At 44.1% G+C, this 23,927-nt stretch overlaps 1 protein-coding gene across 1 annotated transcript in view; it reads right to left on the bottom strand.

Moving 5' to 3' along the window:
* Positions 1-1,937: 1,937 nt before the first annotated feature.
* LOC137380384 (cadherin-related family member 3-like) overlaps positions 1,938-23,927 on the bottom strand; it is a 99,453-nt gene continuing 77,463 nt past the window's right edge. Inside the window, exons 14-19 of the mRNA XM_068052313.1 lie at positions 16,751-16,986; positions 15,445-15,650; positions 7,299-7,318; positions 7,163-7,194; positions 4,678-4,726; positions 1,938-2,430 (exon numbers count right to left, since the gene is read on the bottom strand). Of these exons, the coding sequence (XP_067908414.1) occupies positions 2,297-2,430; positions 4,678-4,726; positions 7,163-7,194; positions 7,299-7,318; positions 15,445-15,650; positions 16,751-16,986 (677 nt within the window). The 3' untranslated portion in view covers positions 1,938-2,296. The remainder of the gene's footprint in view (positions 2,431-4,677; positions 4,727-7,162; positions 7,195-7,298; positions 7,319-15,444; positions 15,651-16,750; positions 16,987-23,927) is intronic.

Below are 23,927 nucleotides of genomic sequence, written 5' to 3'. Positions count from 1 at the left end.
TGGAGATTGGTTGGGCAGATTGGCAGTATGTGCATCTGTAGATTTCTGCAAAAGTGGTTCCCAGCTTCAGTAATCACTATTGAAACTGCAGACTCTTCAGACTCACAAACTCCTTACTTCCACCCATCTCACCTAACGATTCTCAGCCTAACTTACAATGGGTGCTTTGCGAGTGTAAAAGCAGGAGTCTCAAAGTTACAGTACCACTGATCCTCATTATAACTTATGCAAATGAGGTCACCTAAGACATGGCGAGTGGATCACAGGAAGTGCCATAAAGCACAAAGGAATGGAGGGGGTGGGGGGGGGGGGGGGGGGCGGGTTGATTTGGGTGAAAAACCAGCAGGAACAGCTTCTGCCCCATTTTGCTGACAAAAAAGGCACTTACTCCGTTTCTGCTGGAATTGTACTGAAACACTGGCCGGAATTTTATGCCACCCCAACAAGCTGGATAGTGGCGAGGGGTGGCATAAAATGGAGCAGGAGGCTCCAGGAGGCCTTCCCGACCTGCTCCCACCTCTGCCTGCCCCACTTTACATATGGCGGGGGGAGGGGGTGAGAAACTGGCCGACCGCTCCAGGCCAATCAAGGCCCTTAAGTTGCCACTTAACGGCCACTTAAGGGCCCTCGCCCGCCTCCATGCGAATTTTACATGGGGCAAGCGGGCGACCTGGAGCCGGGAAAGGCTGCCAGGTAAAAGCTGATGGCCTCTCAGTGCCCCGGGGGTGGGCCCTGAAAATCGGGCATAGGGTGCCCGATTGAGGGCTGCCCCCACTTCCCCAACTGCCCCTAGGTCCCAACACGCCCCCCCCCCCCCTTCCCCCCAAACGACCACCCTTGCCTCGCCGGGGCCCGACCGATTACCCCTGGTGAGGCAACCAAAACTTACCTGAAATCCCGGCTCCATGTCTTCATCTGCTGTCGGCTGGGCTGCAGTCCCAGCAGTGCCACCGGGAGCGGTGGCCACTGCTGGGACAAAGGTCTGCCGGCCCGATGATTGGCCGGTAGCTCAATGTGGCGGGACTTCCTCCCTCAAGCGGGTGGAAGTCCCACCTCAGAACAATTAAAGCCTAGGGACCCATAAAATGTGGGACGGATCCCCAGGCTAGGTGGAAGCGGGTTTGCCACCAACTTTTACATCGGTGGCCAGCTCCCATCCGCCCAACGTAAAATCCAGCCCAATATGTAGATTCTCCCATGTTATTTACAGATCTATATCATATTTAATACCAGTCTCACAATGGTGGCTGAAGTATGGGTTCCAGTTAAATAGTACCTTGCCTATGTTGTAAAATAAAAAGAAAAAAATGCAAATACTGGAAATCTGAAAAAAAACAGAAAATGCTGGATATACACAGGTCTGTCAAAAAGGCCCTGTTTCAGGACCATGTTTATAATGTTTTAAATCATGCCTCCATATTTTTCAGCTTTTGGACCAGTATGCTGCCACACACACACTAGTGCTTTTTACAGCACGTAATGTTGTACTTCTGAATTCAACTCCGGGGCTCCCAATTCAGACCCTGAAAACATGTGAGACACTTTGCAGTCTCTACCCTGTGACCTTTATATGATCCCTCTGATTGTCGCTCCCCACTGAGAGAGCTAGGTTGCAGAATTAGCCCTATGTAATGTTTTAATTTTTTTCCTTCCTCCCAGAATTCTCCAGAACAGAACATCACCTGGGAGTAAAGCATTCTAATAGAATTGATTTTGGGAGATTTGAAATAATTAACTCCAAAAGCACCAATATAAGCAACACATTGAAACCAAATCTCTACCATGATCATTTGCAAAATAGAAAACTCCTCCGGTTAATATTTAATCTAATAAAAGCACAGGCTTTAATAACGGGTTAAAAATTTAGTTAAATCAAGGTAATGACAAGGAAATTTTTAAAAATTATTTATTCATTAAACTTTAATTATTTTCATTGCTACATAAAAACATTTTAAATATTAAGTTTGTGATTAATTGAAAAGAGGTCTTTTACATTCCTGCAAAATTCTAATGTACTCAGAGTATTATAACAAAATATTTTTGTGGGCAGAAGATCAGAGTTTTCAGCATTCTATGTATTCATTGCTCGTAAATTGCAGATAAATTAGTGATGTTAATCACATTTTAAAATCCATTTCTGTTTTTAATTAAAAATATATCACAGAACAAAATGCTATATATATTTAATTCCATCAACAGAATTGTGTAGATTTTACAAGTGAGCAAATATTGATTAACTGGGAGGCTACGCTTCTATTTAAAATCTTCCTTACTTATTCCTTGAAATAATTCCTCTTTATTTTGGTGCCTGGAGCTTCTCAGGCTCTGTTTTTTCTGACACAGTGTTCTTGTCTATCTCATTTGACTCATTTGCTTCCTTCCACTTCCTTGCTCCTGTTGCACTGTTGTATTTGTACCACCTCCCTGTAACTAAATTAAACACATTTATTATTTTCATTGGGGACATCATTACTCAGATATTAAAGCAGGTATAGAAAAAAATCTTTCTTTATACTCAGTAGTTGTGTGAACTGTGCATTCGGAATGAACAAAAATCTAAATTCGAGCCCGTTGAAGAGACATGAGGGCCAATTCAGAAATCCCAGCAGAAATGGAACCAGGATTGCTGCACTCTTATAATTGGTATCTCTGGGTTCCATGGCATCAGATTATAACAGTAATTTAAATCTGATTCTGACATTTTTCACATACGTGCAATGAATGTAAGGGGGCAGATATCCTGAGAGTGGCTGTTCTTCAAGGGTTGCTGCATTTTAACATAGCTGCTTTCTTTAGCAACATTGGGGAGCAGCTGCAAAAGGATGGCAAGAGAACATTAGAAATACTGCCCCATTTCTGGTGATAGTTTGAATATTTTGCTGGAAGAGGTGCAATAGAGAGAGGATGGTAATCATTTTTGAAGCTGAACGTGCAGGCAGCAGGCAGGAAGTGATTGATCGAGTAAAATATCATAAATGATGGGAAGCAGATGTGTATGAAATCGTCACATCTTATGAAGATTACCAAGGTGAAGCTCCCTAAATTTGACACCCCATATTAAGCCGATGTCCATAGTGTGTATGCCACAGCACCTTGCCCCGAACAAGATCCAGCATCAGCCATGGAACATGGGAAGAAATGACACAACCTCGAGCATCTTTCCTACATGCACCTCCAGGCTCATAATACTTCCAGTTGAAATTTGGGGCTGGCATTGAAAAATGCTTCTGATGTCAGACATAGCTGTTGCATGTTGTGGTACCAAGTTAAAAAAAAGAAAATTTGCATTTAGATAGCAGCTTTTACATCCTTAGGACATCACAACTGAGGAATTACTTTTAAAGTGTAGGCCCCAATTCTGCTTTTTTTAAATTTATTCATTCATGGGATGTTATTTTGAAAAGGCAGCATTTATTGCCCATCCCTAATTGCCCTTGAGAAGCTGGTGGTGAGTCTCCTTGAATACAGCTTGGCCATTTCAGAGGGCAGTTCAAAGTCAATCACATTGCCATGGGTCTGGAGTCACATAAAGGCCAGATCAGGTAAGGACGGCAGATTTCCTTCTCTAAAGGACATTAATGGACCAGGTGTTTTGTTTTACAAAAATCCAGTAGTTTCATTGTCACCATTATTGATATTAGCTTTTATTTTTCCAGACTTTTTTTATTTAATTAAATTTTTAAATTCTCTAACTGCCATGGTGGGTTTGAACTTTTGCCTCTGGATCGTTAATCTGGATCACTTCTCCAATAACATAGCCCTATGCTACATACCGCATATGTTAAGTGGGCAGTGGATGCAGTAATCACAGTACTCACCCAATAGCATTTGAAGGCTTGGCCTGTGTAGATGGTCAGGCCTCATTTACAGTTGCAAGCCAGCATAGGTCTGGCTGCTCATAGGCAGTGTGCAATTTGGGAGGGCGGGAAGTTCAATTGCTCTGACACGTCCTAAAGCCAATCTCAGCTCTTAAAGAGGCAGTCTGATAGAAAATAGGTGTAGTGGTTAAGATCTAAAATGTGTATTCTGGTTAGATCTTAATAATATATTAGGCTGTTATTTCAGCTGCTGTATGTTAATGAAACATATTTTTTGCAAATATGGCACCATTCGTTTTGAATAGCTGACAAATGTTTTCTAGAAGTTGAAATAGGAGTCCTGGGGAGTATGTCAACATTTGCAGGCATATTTGAGAATTTGAGAATGTATCAATATTCCCTAGAGGTCCCCTATACAGAACAGATGAGGAATCATGTTCATAGGATGCCACTTTAGGGGACCTGTTACTGTTACTTATCCTCACTGTAAAAAGTCAATTATTGTCCTTCTCTGCCCCATATCTATTCACTCCTCATCAACGCAGAGCGAAAGACAATCCGCAGATATATCCATGAACACTGTTACTGCCACTGCTTCTCTGACCAGCCACAAAGCACACTTGAGTAACATGGATAGGGACCATATCCCAAAGCGGTTTGCCTGTCTTTCCCCAGATGTTCCAACATAGAAATTACTCTAGGAGATGCTGGAAAGTTAAAATTTGAGAGTTGTGAATTTAACTGTGAGGCTGCAGCTACCAGACCACTGCTTTGCAGAGCTTTTAACCTAAGATTATCTGTGTGAATCAAGAAAAAGACTTGTCTCTCTCCATTGGAAAAAAGTATCATCATACATTACCTGGATCAACTGCTTGCCCATCGAAAACAGTATCATACTTAGTTACCTCCTGTGGGGAAAGGACAATTATATGTAATTCAAATTGATTGCATTTAGTCAGATTAAAATGTTGGTAACATTTACTTGTTTCTATAAGCTTTTATTATGCAGTCCCTTTCAATCATTGCAATAATAAAATAAATCAAGAGTTTCACATATGCTGCTTAAATATATGCAGAGTTGTGATCATCAGCTTCCAGCTGCTGGAGAAATTTCTAATGTTAGAACAGAGTTGACAAGATAACGATCTCTTTTCTACATTAAGAACATAAAGGCAGTAGTTTAAAAAGTCGTTTCCGCATTTTAGCGCTATGAGGCCAACTCTGCCAGGTAGTCTTCCTGTCAACACCCATTGTTAATTGCTGAGAAATTATTTGGTATTTGTGCTGCATCAGTGACATGCATGAAGTCTAACTGGAATAAACTCCACTTCAACTCCACCATGATGGCTGCTGGGAACGTTTTGATCGCTAGAAAAGATCACCCTTCACCAAACATTAAACCTGCTGCAGCACAAATTTATGAACTGAAAACTTTGCATTATTGCTTTTAACACTAATGGCAGATGTTATCAATTATATTATATTGGGAAATTACCCATTTCAAGCGAGGATTTTTGTCATTTTATTTTGATTCTAGACTTGCAGGGCTATGGAGATCAAGCTGGGGTGTGGGACTGACTGCATAGCTCCATGGAGAACCGGCATGGACTCGATGGGCCTATTGGCCTCCTTCTGTGCTGTAAATGACTCAGTGATTCTATGGGCACGATTTTATAAGCTCGCTGCCCATTAGCTCCAAAAATGGCGGCTTGCCCATGCGGGCAGTACACCAAAGAGCTGCTGCAATCTCAAGCCAGAGCGGGCTGCACCCCCAGGCACGTGGAGGGGGTGGGTTGTCCATCCCCGGCAATGGCGTCAGCTGCCTGTGCGCAGGCGATGACGCCATTTTTTAAGAGCTGTCAGCCCTACCAGCTTATTTAAATATTTAAAAGACAGATTGAATAAAATTATATAAATACATTTCTTTTGCCCCTCTCCTACCTCCTAACAACAATCAAACTAACTATTTACCTTTTCTCCCCCCAAAACACTTACCTGTAACATCTGACCTTTTCCCCTCAAACTGCATAAAGTTTAACCCATCCCACCATCCCCTACACCCATTCCCCACCACCCACGCACCCACCCCCCCCCCCCCCCCCGCACTGATAAACCTACCTCCTCCCCCTTCCCCACCAGTCTGGCGCCTCGTTTCCCCGGACGGGGATCCAAAAGCACGGGGATTCTGGAAGCCACGCTGGAGATTGCAGCGGGCCATCAAGATTAAGGGTAAGTACATGCAAATCTATTCATTTTATTCATTTGCATATGATGATTGTGGTCCCGTTGCTGAGCAGCGGGGGGCTGCCACAGCCCCGCTGCCGCCGAGAGGATCAGGCTCTGCCAGCGTCGAGGTCCGTGGCAGGTGTCATCCGGGGCCATCTTCAAGCCCCCCTCACGCCACGGATCCCAACGTCGAGGGGTCCTTAAAATCCAGCCCTATGACTCTAATCAAGTTGAGAGAGGTTTGTGTTTGTAAGTTAAACACTTTGGGCACCCAGTGTCAGTTTCAAGACCTCCCAGGTCAACATTGCTAGATGCAAAATTCCCTCTGTCACATTTCAGGCTGAAGAATCACACTTGAACTCACAGATTTATCTTTAACAAAGATTTAACAAGCTTTATTAAACACTTCTGTTCACCACAGCAGCAAATGCTTATCTGACCTTACAACAACCCCCAGGTCGAGTTTTCTCCCCCAAACATTGAGTTACTTTCAGTTTCACTTCCAAGTACCATATAGTCTCTAATACTCAAGCCCACACATACAATCATGACACCCCATAATCTGGCCTCATAATATGCCTTAATACTAACCTCAGTATGTCATCTACTGCACTACTCTAACATTTTTATAACTCCTCCCTCCCTCCTCATCCTACCCCTGCAACCTTTCTGAGTGAGATTGCTGATTGAGTGCTGATTACTAGTTTTGAGGAGACATTTCACAAGTAGAGGAGATTTGCTGGACTCAAATCCAGTTTCATGAGATGAAAGGACATAGAAGGAATAATTCTCTCTGCCCCCATTTCCGGCTTTGAATTGCATAATCTCCTTTATGTGAACTGGATCTGGTATCTTGCAGGATATTTCACTGCAATAGTTACTACCCATTAGGACCAAGTTTATGAAATGACACTCCCAGCGGGGACCCTTGCCTGCCTTGAACACATATCAGGCATCAATTTGTTTAATAGAGGGAAAATTGTGAGAAGCATTGCCTGCCATTACTGAATATGGATTCCTCACAGACCAGACATCCTGCCAGTTGCACGATTTTGTAAAATCAAACCTTTTATAAAAAATGGACAAAATTTTGCTCAGCTGGAAGATTTAGCACTTACCGTTACAACTTCTATTTTTTCTTTCTTAGGTTCTGTTTTTAAAAAAAAAATACGTTTATCAAAAAAATTGCATTATAAATAGATTTGTTTGTATTGTGACTTTGAGGTTTTATTTTAATTAAACAAAAAAACCTACCTGGTAGGTAAATCTTCACTCTACAAAAGTAGCAAGACAAAAAAAAGTTAATTGAAAGGGAAATATCACAAAACATTGAAGTTCTTTTCTCTAGTTTTATAGATTTCCAGCATTAACTATAGAAAATTTAAGTCAAAAATTGATCACTGATGGAGGCAAAAAACAGAGTGGGTGAGAAATTGAACTCATTAGCACCTGTGTTTTGGGTGATACGAGTTCCCTTAGAGTTTCAAAATAGCGCCTGTGGCACGTCCACACACTAGTGGGTCAAATTGCATGGGACGTCATATTGGTGAAGTTATTGGTGCACCTGGAATGAATGTCCACTGGAGGTATGTAGAGCAGGCAGATTGTGACATCAACCAGTGTGCAACACGAATGCCAGCAGTGCCATTTTGGAGCTCAACACTCCAGCCAATATCCTCTTGTAACCTTCACAGTAAACATAAGTACAGCAGCAGGGAGGAGCCTGCTATTAAAGGGATTATCAACTACTTACAGGTTAGTTGCAGATTAGTTTCTTCTGGCTGTTGCTAAGATTCTACATGTGTTTGGAGCTTTCTATAGTTGTTTCAAATTGCAAAGTTTACAGGGAATGGTGTGGCAGGTGCTGAAGGACTTTTTGCTGACTTCAAGACTTTAGCACAAACCAGTTGCTTCCAGACATGGGGGTATTAGTGGCCATTCCCCTTGAATACAGCTTGACTTGGAGAATGAACAGAGGGCTTGCAGAGCAGGACAAGCAGGAAGAGGGAGAAGGAGGAGGAGGGGGAGAGGGACTCTCAGCAGGAGGTCATATCTGACCAGAGTGCTCAGAGAGCAATTCTCCTACCTGAACCTCAGTGAGGAACAATGTACAAGACTTCTGTGCTTCACCAAGGACGTCTTCACTGATATCTGCCACCTGCTGGGTAGTGTTTGCTTGATCTGGGTTTGATTGTATTAGTCTGTCCATCGATCTGTATTCACTGTGTTTGATTGTTTAAGCCTAATTGAAACCTAGAGTGTGTTCTGAGAAAGCATTATACTGAAATCGTGTAAGTGCTGAGACATTTTAAAGCACTGTAAATAAACCAGTTGGTGATTTAATACAAATGGGACATCTGCATTGCTCTGGCATATCCAGCAACCCAGCGGAAGCATAACATGCTGTAGCTGCAACTACAACCTCAGAGCAGTGCAAGGATTGCATTACCAGTGGCTGTGAAGGTGACAGTGGCGATAAACTTTTATGCATCTGGCTCTTCCAGGATAGGGTTGGAGATTGGAGGCCTACTTCTGCTCCTAATTCATATGTTCGTATGTCTTTGCAACATCTCACAGTTTGCCGTCTACTGTTGAATAAGGAAGGTCACTGAGGCTCTCTATTCAAAGAGAGATAACTTAATTTATTCTCTCTTGCCAGAGACAAGCAGCCAGAGCGAGCACGTGGCTTCGCTAGGATTGCAGGCTTCCCATAGAATCATAGGATTGAATCTTCGTGCCCACCGTCGATGTCGGCGGTGGGTGAAGAAAATGGTGGCCCACCCATGTGGGCTGCATGTCGCTGAGCCGCCGCAATCTTCTGTGAGGTGGCTCATTTAAATAGCCGGTGCGGGCCACCCCCGCCCACCCCAATCACAGCAATTGAGTCAGCTGCCTGTGCGCAGGTGCTGGCACCATTTTTAAAGAGCTTTGAGCCCTACCGGGAAATTTAAATATTTAAAGCACAAGTAAATAAAAATAAATAAAGACATTTCTTCTGCCCCTCTCCCACCCCACCCAATAGCAATTTAATTACTTGCCCTCTCCCCCCACAAAACACTTACCATGTCCACCTGACCTTCCCCCACCCCCCCCAAGTGCATAAACTTTAACCTCAAACCCTTCCCACCATCCCCTACACCAATGATATTACTTTGACCCCATTTCCCCTCCTCCCACACTGAGAAACTTACCTCCTCCCGCCTCCCCACCAGCATGGCATCTTGTTTCCCCGGACGGGGATCCGAAGGCATGGGAGTGTCGGCCAGCGGGCCGAAGGTTGGGAACTCAGGCGGCGACATAAGTATCATTAATGCATTCATTTTCATTTATTTAAATATGCAAATGGGGGTCCCGTCACCGAGTGGCGGAGGGGGTCACCACAAGGCCTCACCGCCGCTGGTACTATCGGGCTGGGCCCTCCCTGCGCGGGGTGCGTGGTGGCCCTCTCCTGGAGGCATCGTCAGGCTCCCACGCCACAGACCCCAATGCCTAGGGGAGAACTAAATCCAGCCCATAGAATGGTTGCAGCACAGAAGAAGGCAATTCTGCAAGAGCAATTCAATTAGTCCCACTTCCCCACCCCTTCCCCATAGCCCTGCAATTTTTTTCTCTGCAGGTGCTTATCCAATTCCCCTTCGAAAGCCACAATTGTATTTTTTTTAATTCATTTCATGGGTTGTGGCCATCACTGCCTCAGCCAGCATTTATTGCCCATTCCTAATTGCCCTTGAGAAGGTGGTGGTGAGCTGCCTTCTTGAACAGCTGCAGTCCATGTGGTGCAAGTACACCCACAGTGCTTTTAGGAAGGGAATTCCAGGATTTTGATCAGCGACAGTGAAGGAACGGTGATATAATTCCAAGTTAGGATGGTGTGTGGCTTGAAGGGGAACTTGCAGGTGGTGGTCGTTTCCATACATCTGCTAGCCTTGTCCTTCTAGGTGGAAGAGGTTGTGGGTTTGGAAGATGCTGTTAAAGGAGGCTAGGTGAGTTGCTGCAGTGCATTTTGTAGATGGTACACACTGCTACCACTATGTGTCGGTGGTGGAGGGAGTGAATGTTGAATGTGATGAATGGGGTGCCAATCAAGTAGGCTGCTTTATCCTGGATGGTGTTGAGCTTTCTGAGGGTTGTTGGAGTGCACCCATCCAGGCAAGTGGAAAGTATTCCATCGCACTCCTGACTTGTGCCTTGTAGATGTTGGACAGGCTTTGGGGAGTCAGGAGATGAGTTACTCGCCACAAAATTCCCAGCCTATGTATGACCTGTTCTTGTAGCCACAGTATTTATGTGGCTGGTCTAGTTCAGTCTCTGTCAATGGTAAGCCCCAGGCAAGCTCCACTACACTCTCAGGCAGTGCATGCCAGATCCTAACCATCCGCTGCGTAAAACCATTTTTCCTGATGTTGCAGTTGGTTCTTTAGCCAATCACCTTAAATCGGTATCCTCTGGTTCTCAACCCTTCCGCCAACGGGAACAGTTTCTCTCTGTCTACTCTCCACATGACTCTGAACACCTCCATCAAATCTCCTTTCAACCTTCGCTGTTTTAAGAAGAACAGCCCCAACTTCTCCAATCTATCCATGTATGTGAAGTCCCTCATCCCTGCAACTATTCTTGTAAATCTTTTCTGCACTCTCTCTAAAGCCTTCACATCCTTCTTAAAGTGCAGTACCCAAAATTGGACACAATACTCCAGTTGAGGCCGAACAAGAGTTTTATAAGAGGTCATCATAATTTCCTTGTTTTTGTACTCTATGCCTCTATTTCTAAAGCCCAGGATCCTGTATGCCTTTTGAAACACTTTCTCAACCTGCCCTACCATCTTCAACAATTTGTGCACATATACCCCAGGTCTCTCTGTTCCTGCACCCTTTTTGCAATTGTACCCTTTATTTTATATTGCCTCGCCTCATTCTTCCTACCAAAATGTATCACTTCACACTTCTCTGCGTCAATTTTCATCTGCCACTTGTCCACCCTTCCACCGGCCTGTATGCGTCCTCTTCACTATTCTCCTCACAGTTCACAATACTTCCAGGTTTTGGTACAGGGTGTCATTGATTGCATACACATCGCTTTGCATGTACTGCACGTCAACTCTGCTATGTATCAGAACTGCAAAGGATTCCACTCCTTTAACGACCAGCTGGTGTGTGACCATAGGCGACGACTCATGCAAGTCAATGCCCAGTATTTGGACAGCAGTCCTGATGCCTTCATTCTGTGGCAGTCCACTGTGCCAGCTGCATTTGAGCCACCAGGGCAACAGTTCTAATGGCAGGTCATCAACTGGAAATATTAGGCTGGATCTTAAGAGCTCGCTGCCAATCTCCTGCGCGGTGACTCATTTAAATGGCTGGGACAGCCCGCTCCCCCCACCTCTCCAAATCAGGTGGAGGGGGCGGGTTGTCCGTCCCCGGCAATAGCATCAGCTGTTTGTGCGCAGGCATTGACGCCATTTTTAAAAGACAGCCAGCCCTGCTGGCACATATAAATTTTTAAAGAAGTAACCCCACCCAAAACTAAATAAATAAATGTATCACACCCCTTTCCGATCCCCCCCCAATAATAATTACAGTAACTATTTGCCCTTTCCCCCACTAAACACTTACCTTTTACACCTGACCTTCCCCCCACCAAATTGCACAAAGTTTAAAGGTCAACCCTTCCCACCATCCCCTGCACCCATTACGTTTATTTGACCCCGTTCCCCCACTACCCGCTCCTCCCCACCCCCACACCGCACTGAAAATCTCACCTCCATCCCCCTCTCCACCAGTGTGGCGCCACGTTTCCCTGGACGGGGATTTGAAGGTCCAGGTGTGCCATCTGCCGTGAGCCCTCAAGATCAGAGGTAAGTCTATTTAAACGTATTCATTCTATTGATTTTAATATTTTAAATGAGGTCCCGTCGCCCAGCGGCAGGGGGCCGTCACCAAGCCTCGTCGCTGCCAGGAGGATCGGGCCAGGCCCTCACGGCATCAAGGTCTGTGGCGGGCCTCATCTGGAGCCATCTTCAGGCACCCCCCAAAAAACGCCTGGGGGGGGGAACAAAATCCAGCCCATTAACTCTGTTTCTCTCTCCACAAGTGCTGCCAGGCCTGCTGAGTATTTCCAGCATTTTCTGTTTTTATTTCTGATTTCCAGCATCCAAAGTATTTTCCTTCTGCTGCTCGGAGTGCTCTGCAGGAGCCCTGCAGTACTCAGCAGAGTACATGTCAAGATTTGTGGTGGTCTGCTGCAGGCTGCATAACCTCAGCATCACTGGCATCATGGCCTTTGTCACCAGCTATTCAGCAAGTAGCTAAAGAGCAGGATCATGAGGAGAAGGAGAAGGGGGAGGATGCAAACTCGAGAGCTCCTTTCCATCCAGGTTGTCCGTGAAGACCTTATCCAAGTGTGATTCCGCAGTCACCAACAGCCCCACACCTTACCTTTCCTCTGTTATTGACCATCACAGTGTCCACTTGGCTACAATGCAAAAATAAAAGCCACCACAAAATAAACATTCCAAACCAAATTTATAAATCAAATCATGCAATATTGCATATGAAGCTCAACTAATAACCCCTGTGTAATCCCTTAATGCCTCTCTTGCATGTACCTTTACCTGTCCTAGTGCTCCTGCACAGTGTTACCTTTATGGCTGCTGCATGGCTGATGTCGGTTGTAGATTTTCAGTGGGGGAGACTGCAGATGGCCTGCAGGTCACTCTGTAACAGTTCTGGGTCTAGAAGGCCTGGCAGTGGACTGCACCACATTGGCATGGGCGTCAGCAGTCCAGGTTGACTGGCTGACAGGCAACAATAAATGCACTGGCATAGTGTCAGGGGTGAGAGGACAAATGCTGGCTTTTTGAGAGACAACAGCAGGTTAGTGCTCCATGGAGCCACTACCACTCCCTGGAATGTGCCTCAGCAATCCTAGTAGTCTGTTGGAAGACAAATTGTTGGACTGCTCTGAAAGCCTGTATATCACTATGAACACTGAGATCCGCAGCCATAATGGCAGCTGTCTGAGCTTGCATGGCAGCTAAGATTCCACTGCAACACCCAGATGTTGGGTGGCTGCTGTTTATGCTGCAATAGAACCTGCAACAGCAGCTATCAGACGCTGCACCAAGGTTGGGTCCACAAGTATGCAAATGGAGCTGACCACCAATTAAACACTGGAAAGGATGGGCTCTAAGTTCTGTGCAAAACCCTTTGCTAAGTTGAACTGGACTTCTCCATGCTTCTTGACGTTGATCATAGGCTTTCTGGTAGGCTTCCTAATGGACCAATCATTTTGCTGTCCGTAGCTATCAGCGTCCTTCTGTATGCCGTCCCATCAAAGCCCTCACCTGAGTCCTCTGCAGCAGAAACCAGGTGCAACCCCACCCTCCGGTGAGTTGGCATCTGCGTTATCCTTGACCCTGCCCTGGCTGCAGCCCACTTGTGCCCAGTGTCTCACCACATGCAGATTCCACCTCTGTGCTATCCTCTAAGATACATCTAGTGCTAGTATCTGAGCTGGTGGCTGTGAGTGTGAAATCATGTGACAGTACTGTGTCTTCATCATCACTCTCTTTCTGATGTTCCTCTACTGCCTGGCCATGTTGTTCCTTTTGGGTATCTGAAAGGTAGAAGACACAGGGGTAATGTTGTGGTGCAGAGGGGGGGAAAGACGCATGTTTACACCATCTGCAGCTTGTAAATCAGAAGAGAGTGTGGGATGAGGGGGAACTAGCATGTGAAAAGCAGGATTAGGTATGAGAATATCCACATCTTCAATGGTTGCAGCCCCACCATCAGCAACGGGCATCCCAGAAATGACCAGCACCATCTCCTAGATGGGGATCAGGGTATATAGACGCACCTATCCCTCTGGTTAGCTCCTGCTGCCTCCAGTCGTGCACCAACTTGTGTTACAAGAAAGAAAGAAATGTGCAGTGAGCGTCATGCATAATAAAAGCAAAATACTGCAGATGCTGGAAATCTGAAATAAAAACAAGAAATGCTGGAAATACTCAGCAGGTCTGGCAGCATCTGTGGAGAGAGAAGCAGAGTTAACGTTTCAGGTCAGTGGCCCTTCTTCAGAACTAGCACATATTAGAAATGTGAAAGGATTTAAGCAAGTAAAGCGGGGGTGGGGCAAGAGATAACAAAGGAGACGGTGTACATAGGACAAGGTCACAGAGAATAACCGACCAGAAGGTCATGGAGCAAAGGCAAACAATACGTTAATGGTGTGTTGAAAGTCAAAGCATTAATATAGATAGGGTGTTAATGGACTGAAAACTGAACAGCCACAAGCACAAACATAAAAAAGTGCGTAGGCAAACTGAACAAACTAAGACAAAATAAACACACAAAAAAAATTTTAAAAAGAAAAAAGAAAAAAATAACTAAAAATAAAAGTAAAATGGGGGGCCCGTCATGCTCTGAAATGATTGAACTCAGTGTTCAGTCCGACAGGCTGTAGTGTGCCTAATCAGTAAATGAGATGCTGTCCCTCGAGCTTGCATTGATGTTTTCAGTCCGGCAGGTCATGCAATTTGCTTGGCTGTTGTGGCATTCATGGCTGAATAGCTGGCAGTGTGTGCGGGTGAGGTGAAATATATGAATGTTAGGTCTGCGTCTGGATAGATAGAAATTGTTGGTAGGTAAGTGATGGGGGTGTGGTGATTTGAGCCATTGCCGAGTCTAGTGGCACAGCTGGTACGATATGGCATTAGAAGCTACATTCACTGAGCTTGACAACTTATGTGAGGTCATTGAACTTCTTGTGGTATTCCATCCAGGTCCTTGAGGCTTGATTCCTTGCACTGACCGCCACGACTATCTGCTTCCACTGCCGTTTGCTAGTATGTCTGAAGAGCCTCCTGGCCCCCTGCGGATACAGGACATCTCTTCTCCTTTCCACCTCTTCTAACAAAATCAGTGCAGCATCCGAAAATCTTGGTGTCCTCTCTCTCTCCCCTCTTGTGCTATTCCTCACTCTTTCCCAGATCAGATTCTCTTCAACCACAAGTCCCAGCACTTGCTCCAATCACACCCTTTAGGTGGCGCAAGCTAGCTTTAAGCAGTGCAGGCTCGCTTTAAGTGGTTCTAGCCACACATGGCCCCCCTGCTGATACGTCCAGCCAACAAACAGCATGGTTAGTGTTGGCTAGACACAGAGATCATTCAAATGAGCAGGCAGTATGAAATTGGCAATCATGGGCATGGATTAATCACGCTTCACGATCCTGGCACCCATTTATGGGGGCTATCGAATTTAGTCCCTGATAGCTTTAATATTTGTACAAAGCTAACTCCAAATGAAACAAATTTCTAAAATTAGTATGAATACAAATCTCCCAATTTACAATATCTTAAACCTAAAACAGCTTCATCATATTTAATTATAAAGGACTTACTTTTTTGGTGGTTGTGGTTTCGGCTTTCTAGTACATGCCTTCTGGCAGCTTTCTACACATTTAGTGTATTTCAAGATTATGTACAGACCCAGGGCAAAGATAAAAGCCAATAGGATTGCCAGCAGTGTAACGATAAAGGGGACATACCAGTCAGCACGGTTGTAAGTATTCACAGCAGTGTTAATAATGGCCAGTCCTTTTCTCTTCTGTACAAACAAGACAGGAAATTCATTACCTTGAGATTGTTATGAGAAAAGGCGAATTCATGAATGTGCAATCTAATTGCAAGGTTCTGCCTTTTTATTACAACAGTGACTACACTTCAAAAAAAAAGTACTTCATTGGCTGTGACATCCAGTGGTTGTGAAAAGCACTATACAAATGCCAGTTTTTCTTTTTTTTTCTTTTTAGGTGAAGAACCAAAGCAGTAATGTAGGCCACTACTTAGGTTAACTTGGGTGGGGAGAAATTCCTTTCTGCATATAGAATTGGCACAGAGTTGGTGCAGTGACTGCTCCATGCCATCCTGAGGCTCGAGCCAAATGGGCAACCTACTGCAGTTCCCTGGTCAGGGAGGCTGGAAAATCGCCTGGCTCCCATGTGTAGCCAGCTGGCAGGTCTGGTCTGGGCTGGGTGGAAGCCGGTGGGGGGATGTGCAATTGCATTGGTACCTTTTTAAAGAAAATATTGAAAACCTTTTTTAAACTGGCAGCACAAGGGACTCTGCCCATTCTATGTTGTAGGTGAGCTCTGAGGCTTCCAAGCTCCACCCAATCTGGCTCCTGCCTCCACAATGGACAGCCCACTAAAATTGGTCAAATAACCTGGATCCCAGAAACTCTTTCAGGGTTAAGGGGACATCCTTGCAGCAGACAGGGCTTCCGTAACAGAACTTTACCAATATCACTAGAAAATGGAGGATTGAGGCACGAGAGTGGGATCTCTATCCGATCTTTCCCCTTCCTTGATGAGAGGTGAGGTCAGTAGTAGTCGTACCCCAACTGCTGCTCTCAGCTAGCGAACTCAACACAAAGCCCGACATTTGAACCTGGGATATTCCTCCTCTCTATGACTCCATAGTACAGCGAGCAGTACACTTTGCTGTTGAGGAGATTATACACACAATATTTTAACTCACATCTGAATGAGCATTTCCCAAGTGCAGCAAAAGTTCGATAAAAGTCTGACTGTTCCCTAATTAATAGCTTTCTGCCTTGTATTAAATGTCTGCTATTGCTGGAATAGTTTGTAATACTAATTTGAAGATTAACTAATAATATGCTGTATCATTAAATGAAGCACTCACATAAAAGGATGTTGTCGTTGGAGCAGTTGTTCTTGTCTGAACCACAGTAATGTCAATCACTACAGTTCCTGTCCTTGGCTTAACCTTCTTAATATTGTCATCAATGATGTTGACAATGAGATGATACTGCTGCTGAACATCTGCTTTTCTCTCAAAGTCAAATGGAGCATTGATTATCAGCTTAGGAGCATGAGATCCACGGATGGGGTCAAAACCAAAATGATTGTTCACATTTCCTGTAAATAAAATGAATTGAAATAAGGTAACATGGTGCAAAGTCAATTCACAGATAAATATAATTTTCATCATAATGGAAATTTGTAATTATAATGATAGTAAAAGAAACAAAGGGCAGGATTTTTCAACAGGCTTCAGGACCCCATCGTCAGGTTCAAATGGGGATCAGGAGCCTGCATTGTGTGGGACACAGTTACTCATCTGTGCTTTTCCCTGAATTGGCCAACTAATAACCAGAAGCTGGGTTCACTGTCCAATTAAGGACAGTGGGCTCACTCTTGAAGCTGGAGGGCCAATAGGAGGCTCTCCAACTTGAAAGCACCAGCAGAATGCCATTCACGTGAGGGATAGGGCACCTCTACTCCTCTCTCCACCTTTTTCAAATTTAGAGTAACAAAGGCCTTTCCAGCTGGACACCACTGTAATTGGGGGAGCCCCTCCACACGCAGCCTGCGGCTGCTGCTGAACCCAGGCGGACAGAGGGGGCCTCTAATTCTGTCTGGAACACTGGTCTGCTGCCAAGTGGTATCCTCCAGGCAGCTTCACTGTCTCCTGCCACCTGTGAGGACCTGGAGGTTGTCTGGAAAATCGCAGTCAACCACAGCAAGCAGGTTTTAATAGGCCCTTAAGCAGCTCAGTTGATTACCCATCACTTTTGGTCGCCCCCACCCCCCACCACCCACCCTCCCTCCCCGCCGCCCCCCAACTCACCTCAGGGAAAATGGCCGGGGGGTGGCTTGGAGCTGGGGAACCAGCAAACAGGCCTGTGGTGAAAAATTCCACACCCACCTGCCTCTGTTTCCAGCCCCAGTGAGGACTAAAAATATAGTCCAAAGTTACAAACAAGATATAGATGTGGGGGATTCATTTCAAGAAAGGAGAGCTCATTGCAATAAACTAACTGGAAACTGTTAGCTTGATAAAATTACATAATTTTGACATGATATGACTTTTCCATTTAAAATTGACTGCTAATCTGTTGTATAGAAGAAAATCAATGGAAAACAATGGTCGCATTTGTAATAATTTAGTTTTCTGACACTCATCTTAAAAGCCCTCAAAGTTACTGTGATCTAAGTTCATACAAAGTAATTTGCAAAGTTGCTATAAAATTTGTCACATTACATTTAGAAATTAATTAGTTAAATGTTATGGTAATTGATAACGATGTAACGAGTGGTGTGCCACAGGGATCTGTGCTAGGGCCTCAACTTTTTACAATTTATATAAATGACTTAGATGAAAGGACCGAAGGTATGGTTGCCAAATTTGCTGACGACACTAAGATAGGTAGGAAAGTAACTTGTGAAGAGGACATAAGGAGGCTACAAAGGGATCTAGATAGGTTAAGTGAGTGGGCAAAGACCTGGAAAATGGAGTATAATGTGGGAAAGTGTGAACTTGTCCACTTTGGCAGGAAGAATAAAAAAGAAGCATATTATCTAAATGGTGAGAGATTGCAGAGCTCTGAGATGCAGAGGGATCTGGGTGTCCTAGTGCATGAATTGCTAAAGGTTAGTATGCAGGTACAGAACATAATTAGGAAAGCTAATAGAATGTTATCGTTTATTGCAAGGGGAATTGAATACAAAAGTAGGGAGGTTATGCTTCAGCTATACAGGGCATTGGTGAGACCACATCTGGAATACTGTGTACAGTACTGGTCTCCTTATTTAAGGAAGGATGTAAATGCATTGGAGGCAGTACAGAGAAGGTTTACTAGGCTAATACCTGGAATGGGTGGGCTGTCTTACAAGGAGAGATTGGACAGGCTAGGCTTGTATCCACTGGAACTTAGAAGAGTAAGAGGCGACTTGATTGAAACATATAAAATCCTGAGGGGTCTTGACAGGGTGGATGTGGTAAGGATGTTTCCCCTTGTGGGAGAATCTCGAACTAGGGGTCACTGTTTAAAAATAAGGGGTTGCCCATTTAAGAAAAAGTTGAGGAGAAATTTTTTCTCTCAGAGGGTCGTGAGTCTTTGGAATTCTCTTCCTTAAAAGGCAGTGGAAGCAGAGTCTTTGAATATTTTTAAGGCAGAGGCAGATAGATTCTTGATAAACAAGGGGTGGATGGTTATCGGGGGTAGGTGGAAATGTGGAGTAATCAGTTCAGCCATGAACTTATTGAATGGTGGAGCAGGCTCGAGGGGTCGAGTGGCCTACTCCTGTTCCTAATTCGTATGTTCGTATGATAAACTGCACATATTACAACCACATATTGCTTGGTCAGGTTAGGAGCATTTGGCAATGATCCTTGGGATTTGGCCAGGTCAAGAGTCGTCAAGGTCTTTCAGATAGTGAAAGGGGTGAGTCTTATAAGTTTGGGCATTGCACTTAGCAGAGCACTAGGACTAAGTTGTTAGTTTGCATTGGTGGAGAGGTGATGTAGTGGTAATGTCACTGGATTATTAATGTAGAGCGCTAGGCTAATGCTGGTGGTGGAATTTAAAAATTCAATTAATTAATAAGTTCAGTTAATAAAGTATCTGAAATTGAAAGCTCATCTCAGTCATGGTGCCATGAAACTATCATTGATTGTTGTGAAAACCCATCTGGTTCACTAATGCCCTTTAGGAAAGGAAATCTGCTGGTCTGGTCTACATGTGACTTCTGATCCACAGTGGTTGACCCTTAACTACCCTCTGAAATGGCCTAGCATGCCACTCAGTTGTCAAGGCAATTAGGGATGGACAAAAAATGCTGGCCTTGCTAGCAATGCCCACATCCCATGAAAAAAGAAAAAGAAAACTCTGAGCTTTCTTCTGGGCAGGAGGGCAATGACAGTTGCACTGGCCTATATATTGCTGGGCAGATTAATTCCCTGGTGGATAAGCTTATCAGGCACCAGCTTGGATCTGCAGAGACTGTGAGGCCTAGCAAACTCTCTGTGGCCTTTCAGACTGTTACCCAGATTGGCTCAATAAGGGGAGAGGCAAACCCCTCCAGCCTCTGCCACCTCACAAGGGCTGACTTGGGAATTCCCTGTTGCTATATTCAGACAAATCAAGGTTTATTTTAACTTTTTATGTATTTGTTTGTGGGATGTGTGTGCCACTGGCTAGGCCAGCATTTATTGCCCATTTCTAATTGCCCTTGAACTGAGTGGCTTACTCGGCCATTTAAGAGACAACCACATTGTTTTGAGCCTGGAGTCATATGTAGGCCAGACCAGGTAAGGGCAGCAGATCTCCTTCTCTAAAGGACATTAGTGAGCCAGATGGGTTTTTACAACAATTGACAATGGTTTCATGGTCACCATTAGACTAATTTCAGATTTATTAATTGAATTCAAATTTCACCATCTACCTTGGTGGGATTCAAACCTGTGTCCCCAGAGCATTGACCTGGGCTCTGGATTACTAGTCCAGTGGCATTACCACTATGCCACTGCCTCCCCTAACTACAAGAGATGTAGCTGTCCAGTGTCATCTGTCTGGGGCCTGCACCATTTTCATGGTTGGGCCTCATTTAAATTTCATTTGGGAGGCTTCCCACATCTTTTCAGTAATGATGGCCAACCCACTCATTCGGAGGGCGGGATTTCTGTTAAGCTTGTTACCCATTAAAAGAGTAATTGTATCTGTTAAAGCAAGATGTCATTCTACTCAGTTTAATTCACTGCTGCCTCCGGGAGGATTCATCGACATGTCTTATGCAAGAGTATCTCACTTCTCTAAAACAGCGGTGGAGGTGTTAAGGGAGCAGAAGAGCATGCAGGCAGGTCCTATTTCTCCCAGATGGCAGGAAAATGCCCATAAAAGCATTGCAGTAGGCTTAGAGGGAGGTGGAAGACAATGTCAACTCCCACACTACCACCTGCAGGATGTGAGTTCAGTGATGGAAGCACTTCAGTGACCTTGCCCAGATGGCAAGGGTGAGCTTCTGGTCTTCCTATCTCGATTGCTCTGCATTAAACTGGCCACTGGACATTTACCCCTCCAGCACCACACCCCTATTGCCCTTCACACCACATGTTTCACAAGGGGACATTGCACCAACTCTCCTTATCATTCCAGTCATCTACTCATCTATTGTCATTGTTCTTATAATAGGCACAAACTGCATTCTGGTAGCAACTGTGAAGTACTTCACTCTGTTGAAGCACCAACATTCACTCCATCCCTTCCAAACTTTCCTATTTCACAGTGGAGCCATTTTCTTACATGTGAACACTTCCCCATCCTGCTTGCAACATGCTATTTCTCCCTCTCAGCATGTGCATGGTACATAGCTGACCCATACATCTGCACAACACTTTTCAACAGCAACTCAATAACTTTTTCCCTCTCTTTCTGGCTCACAATGACAGAGAGGACCATAATGAGTGAAGGGCCAACCTCCATCTAGGCCTGCTGTTGCTGCTGTTCCTGTTGCTTCCATTGTTTGTCTTCCTCCAACCACACTAGAGTACCCAGCAATAATTCTTATCTTGATCTCTGTGCTTCTTCATAGTGAAGAAGAATAATAGTGAAATACATCAAATTCCAATGCAAAGAATCCTGAAGAAATCCAGCTAGGTCAACTGCACACAGATATCAATGAACTAAGTGCTTCTAATGTAGGGTCCAATTGCCATTTCATGCCCATACCATTAAGTAGTGTTGGGCAGGTCCGATGCTGTATGCTACTATCACTTTGATGAATTAAATGGCATTAGGCCCTGCTTCAGATGGGTGCTTGGGCTGCTCTTGTGAAGGCCTCAATGAAAATGGTGGCAAATGGGATCAGAGGAAAAATGAGGAACTAAGTGCAGCACTCTGATTTTAGGGTCACTACCTCCTCGTTCCTGCCAGCGCAGTGAACTAAAATCATCCCTCATGGTCTTTGGTGTGTTTTGCTTTTGTTGAAACGGAGCTAGGTATAGCTGCAGCATAACCTCCTCCTCCTAATATTCAAGCCTTCTGGTTATAAAGGCGAATGGATTTTTGATTATTTTTTGTAGCTGAATGCTACATTTTAGTAATCTTCATATGTAAGATGTTTACAAAATTCTCACAAGTATTTGTATTTGGCAAGAACTGGGCAATTACTCCAATTCTGTGAAGCATTCATCTATCTTTTTTTGAAAGATTTGCAAAGAAATCCAATCAAAAGAACTCAAACGAAGAGTTTACACAGCAGGTGGATCAATATCTGTAAAGGTAAAAGACAGTTTTACAGGTATAGCTATCATCAGAACTTCTGATAAAGGGTTATACACCTGAAAGTTTAAGTTAGCTTTCTCTCCACAGGTGTTGACTGACCTACTGTGTATTTCCAGCATTCTCTGTTTTTATTTCGGATTCTGTGTTCACCGATACTGAGCAGGCCAATCCTGGAATATTGGGCTGGTTTAACCCTAAAATCCTTGGCTGAGTGTAGAAAGTTGGACTTCTTAAACCTACGATATATAGGTCCCCAGTAAAGATCAGAGCAGGCCCAGAAACATCCAATAGTAAGGACAAAATGATTTGGCTAGAACTATGCTCTCAACTGTTATGAATCAGGCTTTTACTCAAGTCCAATGCAAAATGTATCCAATGTACAGAAAGTAACTGGGGTACAGAGCCCCAGGTGAACAAGAGACTCATTTATTTTCTCTGGATTACATAACACTTTTGTAAGCCACCAAACAGCTACTAATTCACAGATGCAAGCAGTAATGGTGAGTTTTCACAGTCAGACAAAATAGCATGGACAAACTCAGCAGTTGAAATAAAAGAGAAAAATCTGCCAATATTGGACATCCAAAATAAAAACAGAGAATGCTGGAAATACACAGTAGGTCAGTCAACACCTGTGGAGAGAAAGCTAACTTAAACTTTCAGGTGTATAACCCTTTATCAGAAGTTCTGATGATAGCTATACCTGTAATACTGTCTTTTACCTTTACAGATATTGATCCACCTGCTGTGTAAACTCTTCGTTTGAGTTCTTTTGATTGGATTTCTTTGCAAATCTTTCAAAAAAAGATAGATGAATGCTTCACAGAATTGGAGTAATTGCCCAGTTCTTGCCAAATACAAATACTTGTGAGAATTTTGTAAACATCTTACATATGAAGATCACTAAAATGTAGCATTCAGCTACAAAAAATAATCAAAAATCCATTCGCCTTTATAACCAGAAGGCTTGAATATTAGGAGGAGGAGGTTATGCTGCAGCTATACCTAGCTCTGTTTTGACAGAAACAAAATACTGCAGATGTTGAAAATCTGAAATAAAAACAGAAAATGCTGGAAATGCTCAGCAGGTCAGGCAGCATTTGTGGAGAGAAACACAGAGTTAACGTTGCAGCTCTGCGACTTTTTATCAGAGTTGTCAAAAGTTCGAAATATAATAGGTTTTGAGCAATGAAAGGGGGAGGGGGTAGGAGAACAAAAGGAAAGGGTGGACAGCAGGAGAGATTAAATGTGAAAACGAGTTTTGACAGTTACCTGATCAAATACAAGAAGGGAAATCAAAAGCAATGAAGGTGAACAAGGCAAATGGAAATCCCATTAGAAAGAAGAGCAGAACATCTTCAAGGTGGGCATTCATAGAATAGAAGTGGCAGTGAATCAAACAGTAATACACTGTCATTACTTTGTATCTCCTTTCTTATATTTGATCAGGTAACAGCCAAAATTCAATTTCACATTTAATCTCTCCTGCCCTCCACCCCAACACAGTCCTTCCCTTTTGTTTTTCTTCCTCCACCCCTTTCACTTGCTCAAAACCTATTACATTTCTAACTTTTGCCAGTTCTGATGAAAGGTCATCAACCTGAAACATTAACTCTGTTGTTCTCTCCATAGATACTGCCGTCCATGTCTCCGCTTTAAAGACATCTGCAAACATGACATGAAGTCCTGTGATGTTGATTGCAAGTCGTGGGAGTCAGTTGCCAGTGATCGCCAAAACTGACAGATAGCCATAAAGGTGGGTCTAAAGAGTGGCGAGTCGAAGAGAAGAGACTT

The sequence above is a fragment of the Heterodontus francisci genome, chromosome 19 (genome assembly GCF_036365525.1).
Source record: "Heterodontus francisci isolate sHetFra1 chromosome 19, sHetFra1.hap1, whole genome shotgun sequence".
NCBI lineage: Eukaryota > Metazoa > Chordata > Chondrichthyes > Heterodontiformes > Heterodontidae > Heterodontus > Heterodontus francisci.
The sequence above is the reverse complement of the archived record's forward strand: the minus strand, read 5'-3'. Positions and strand labels throughout refer to the sequence as shown.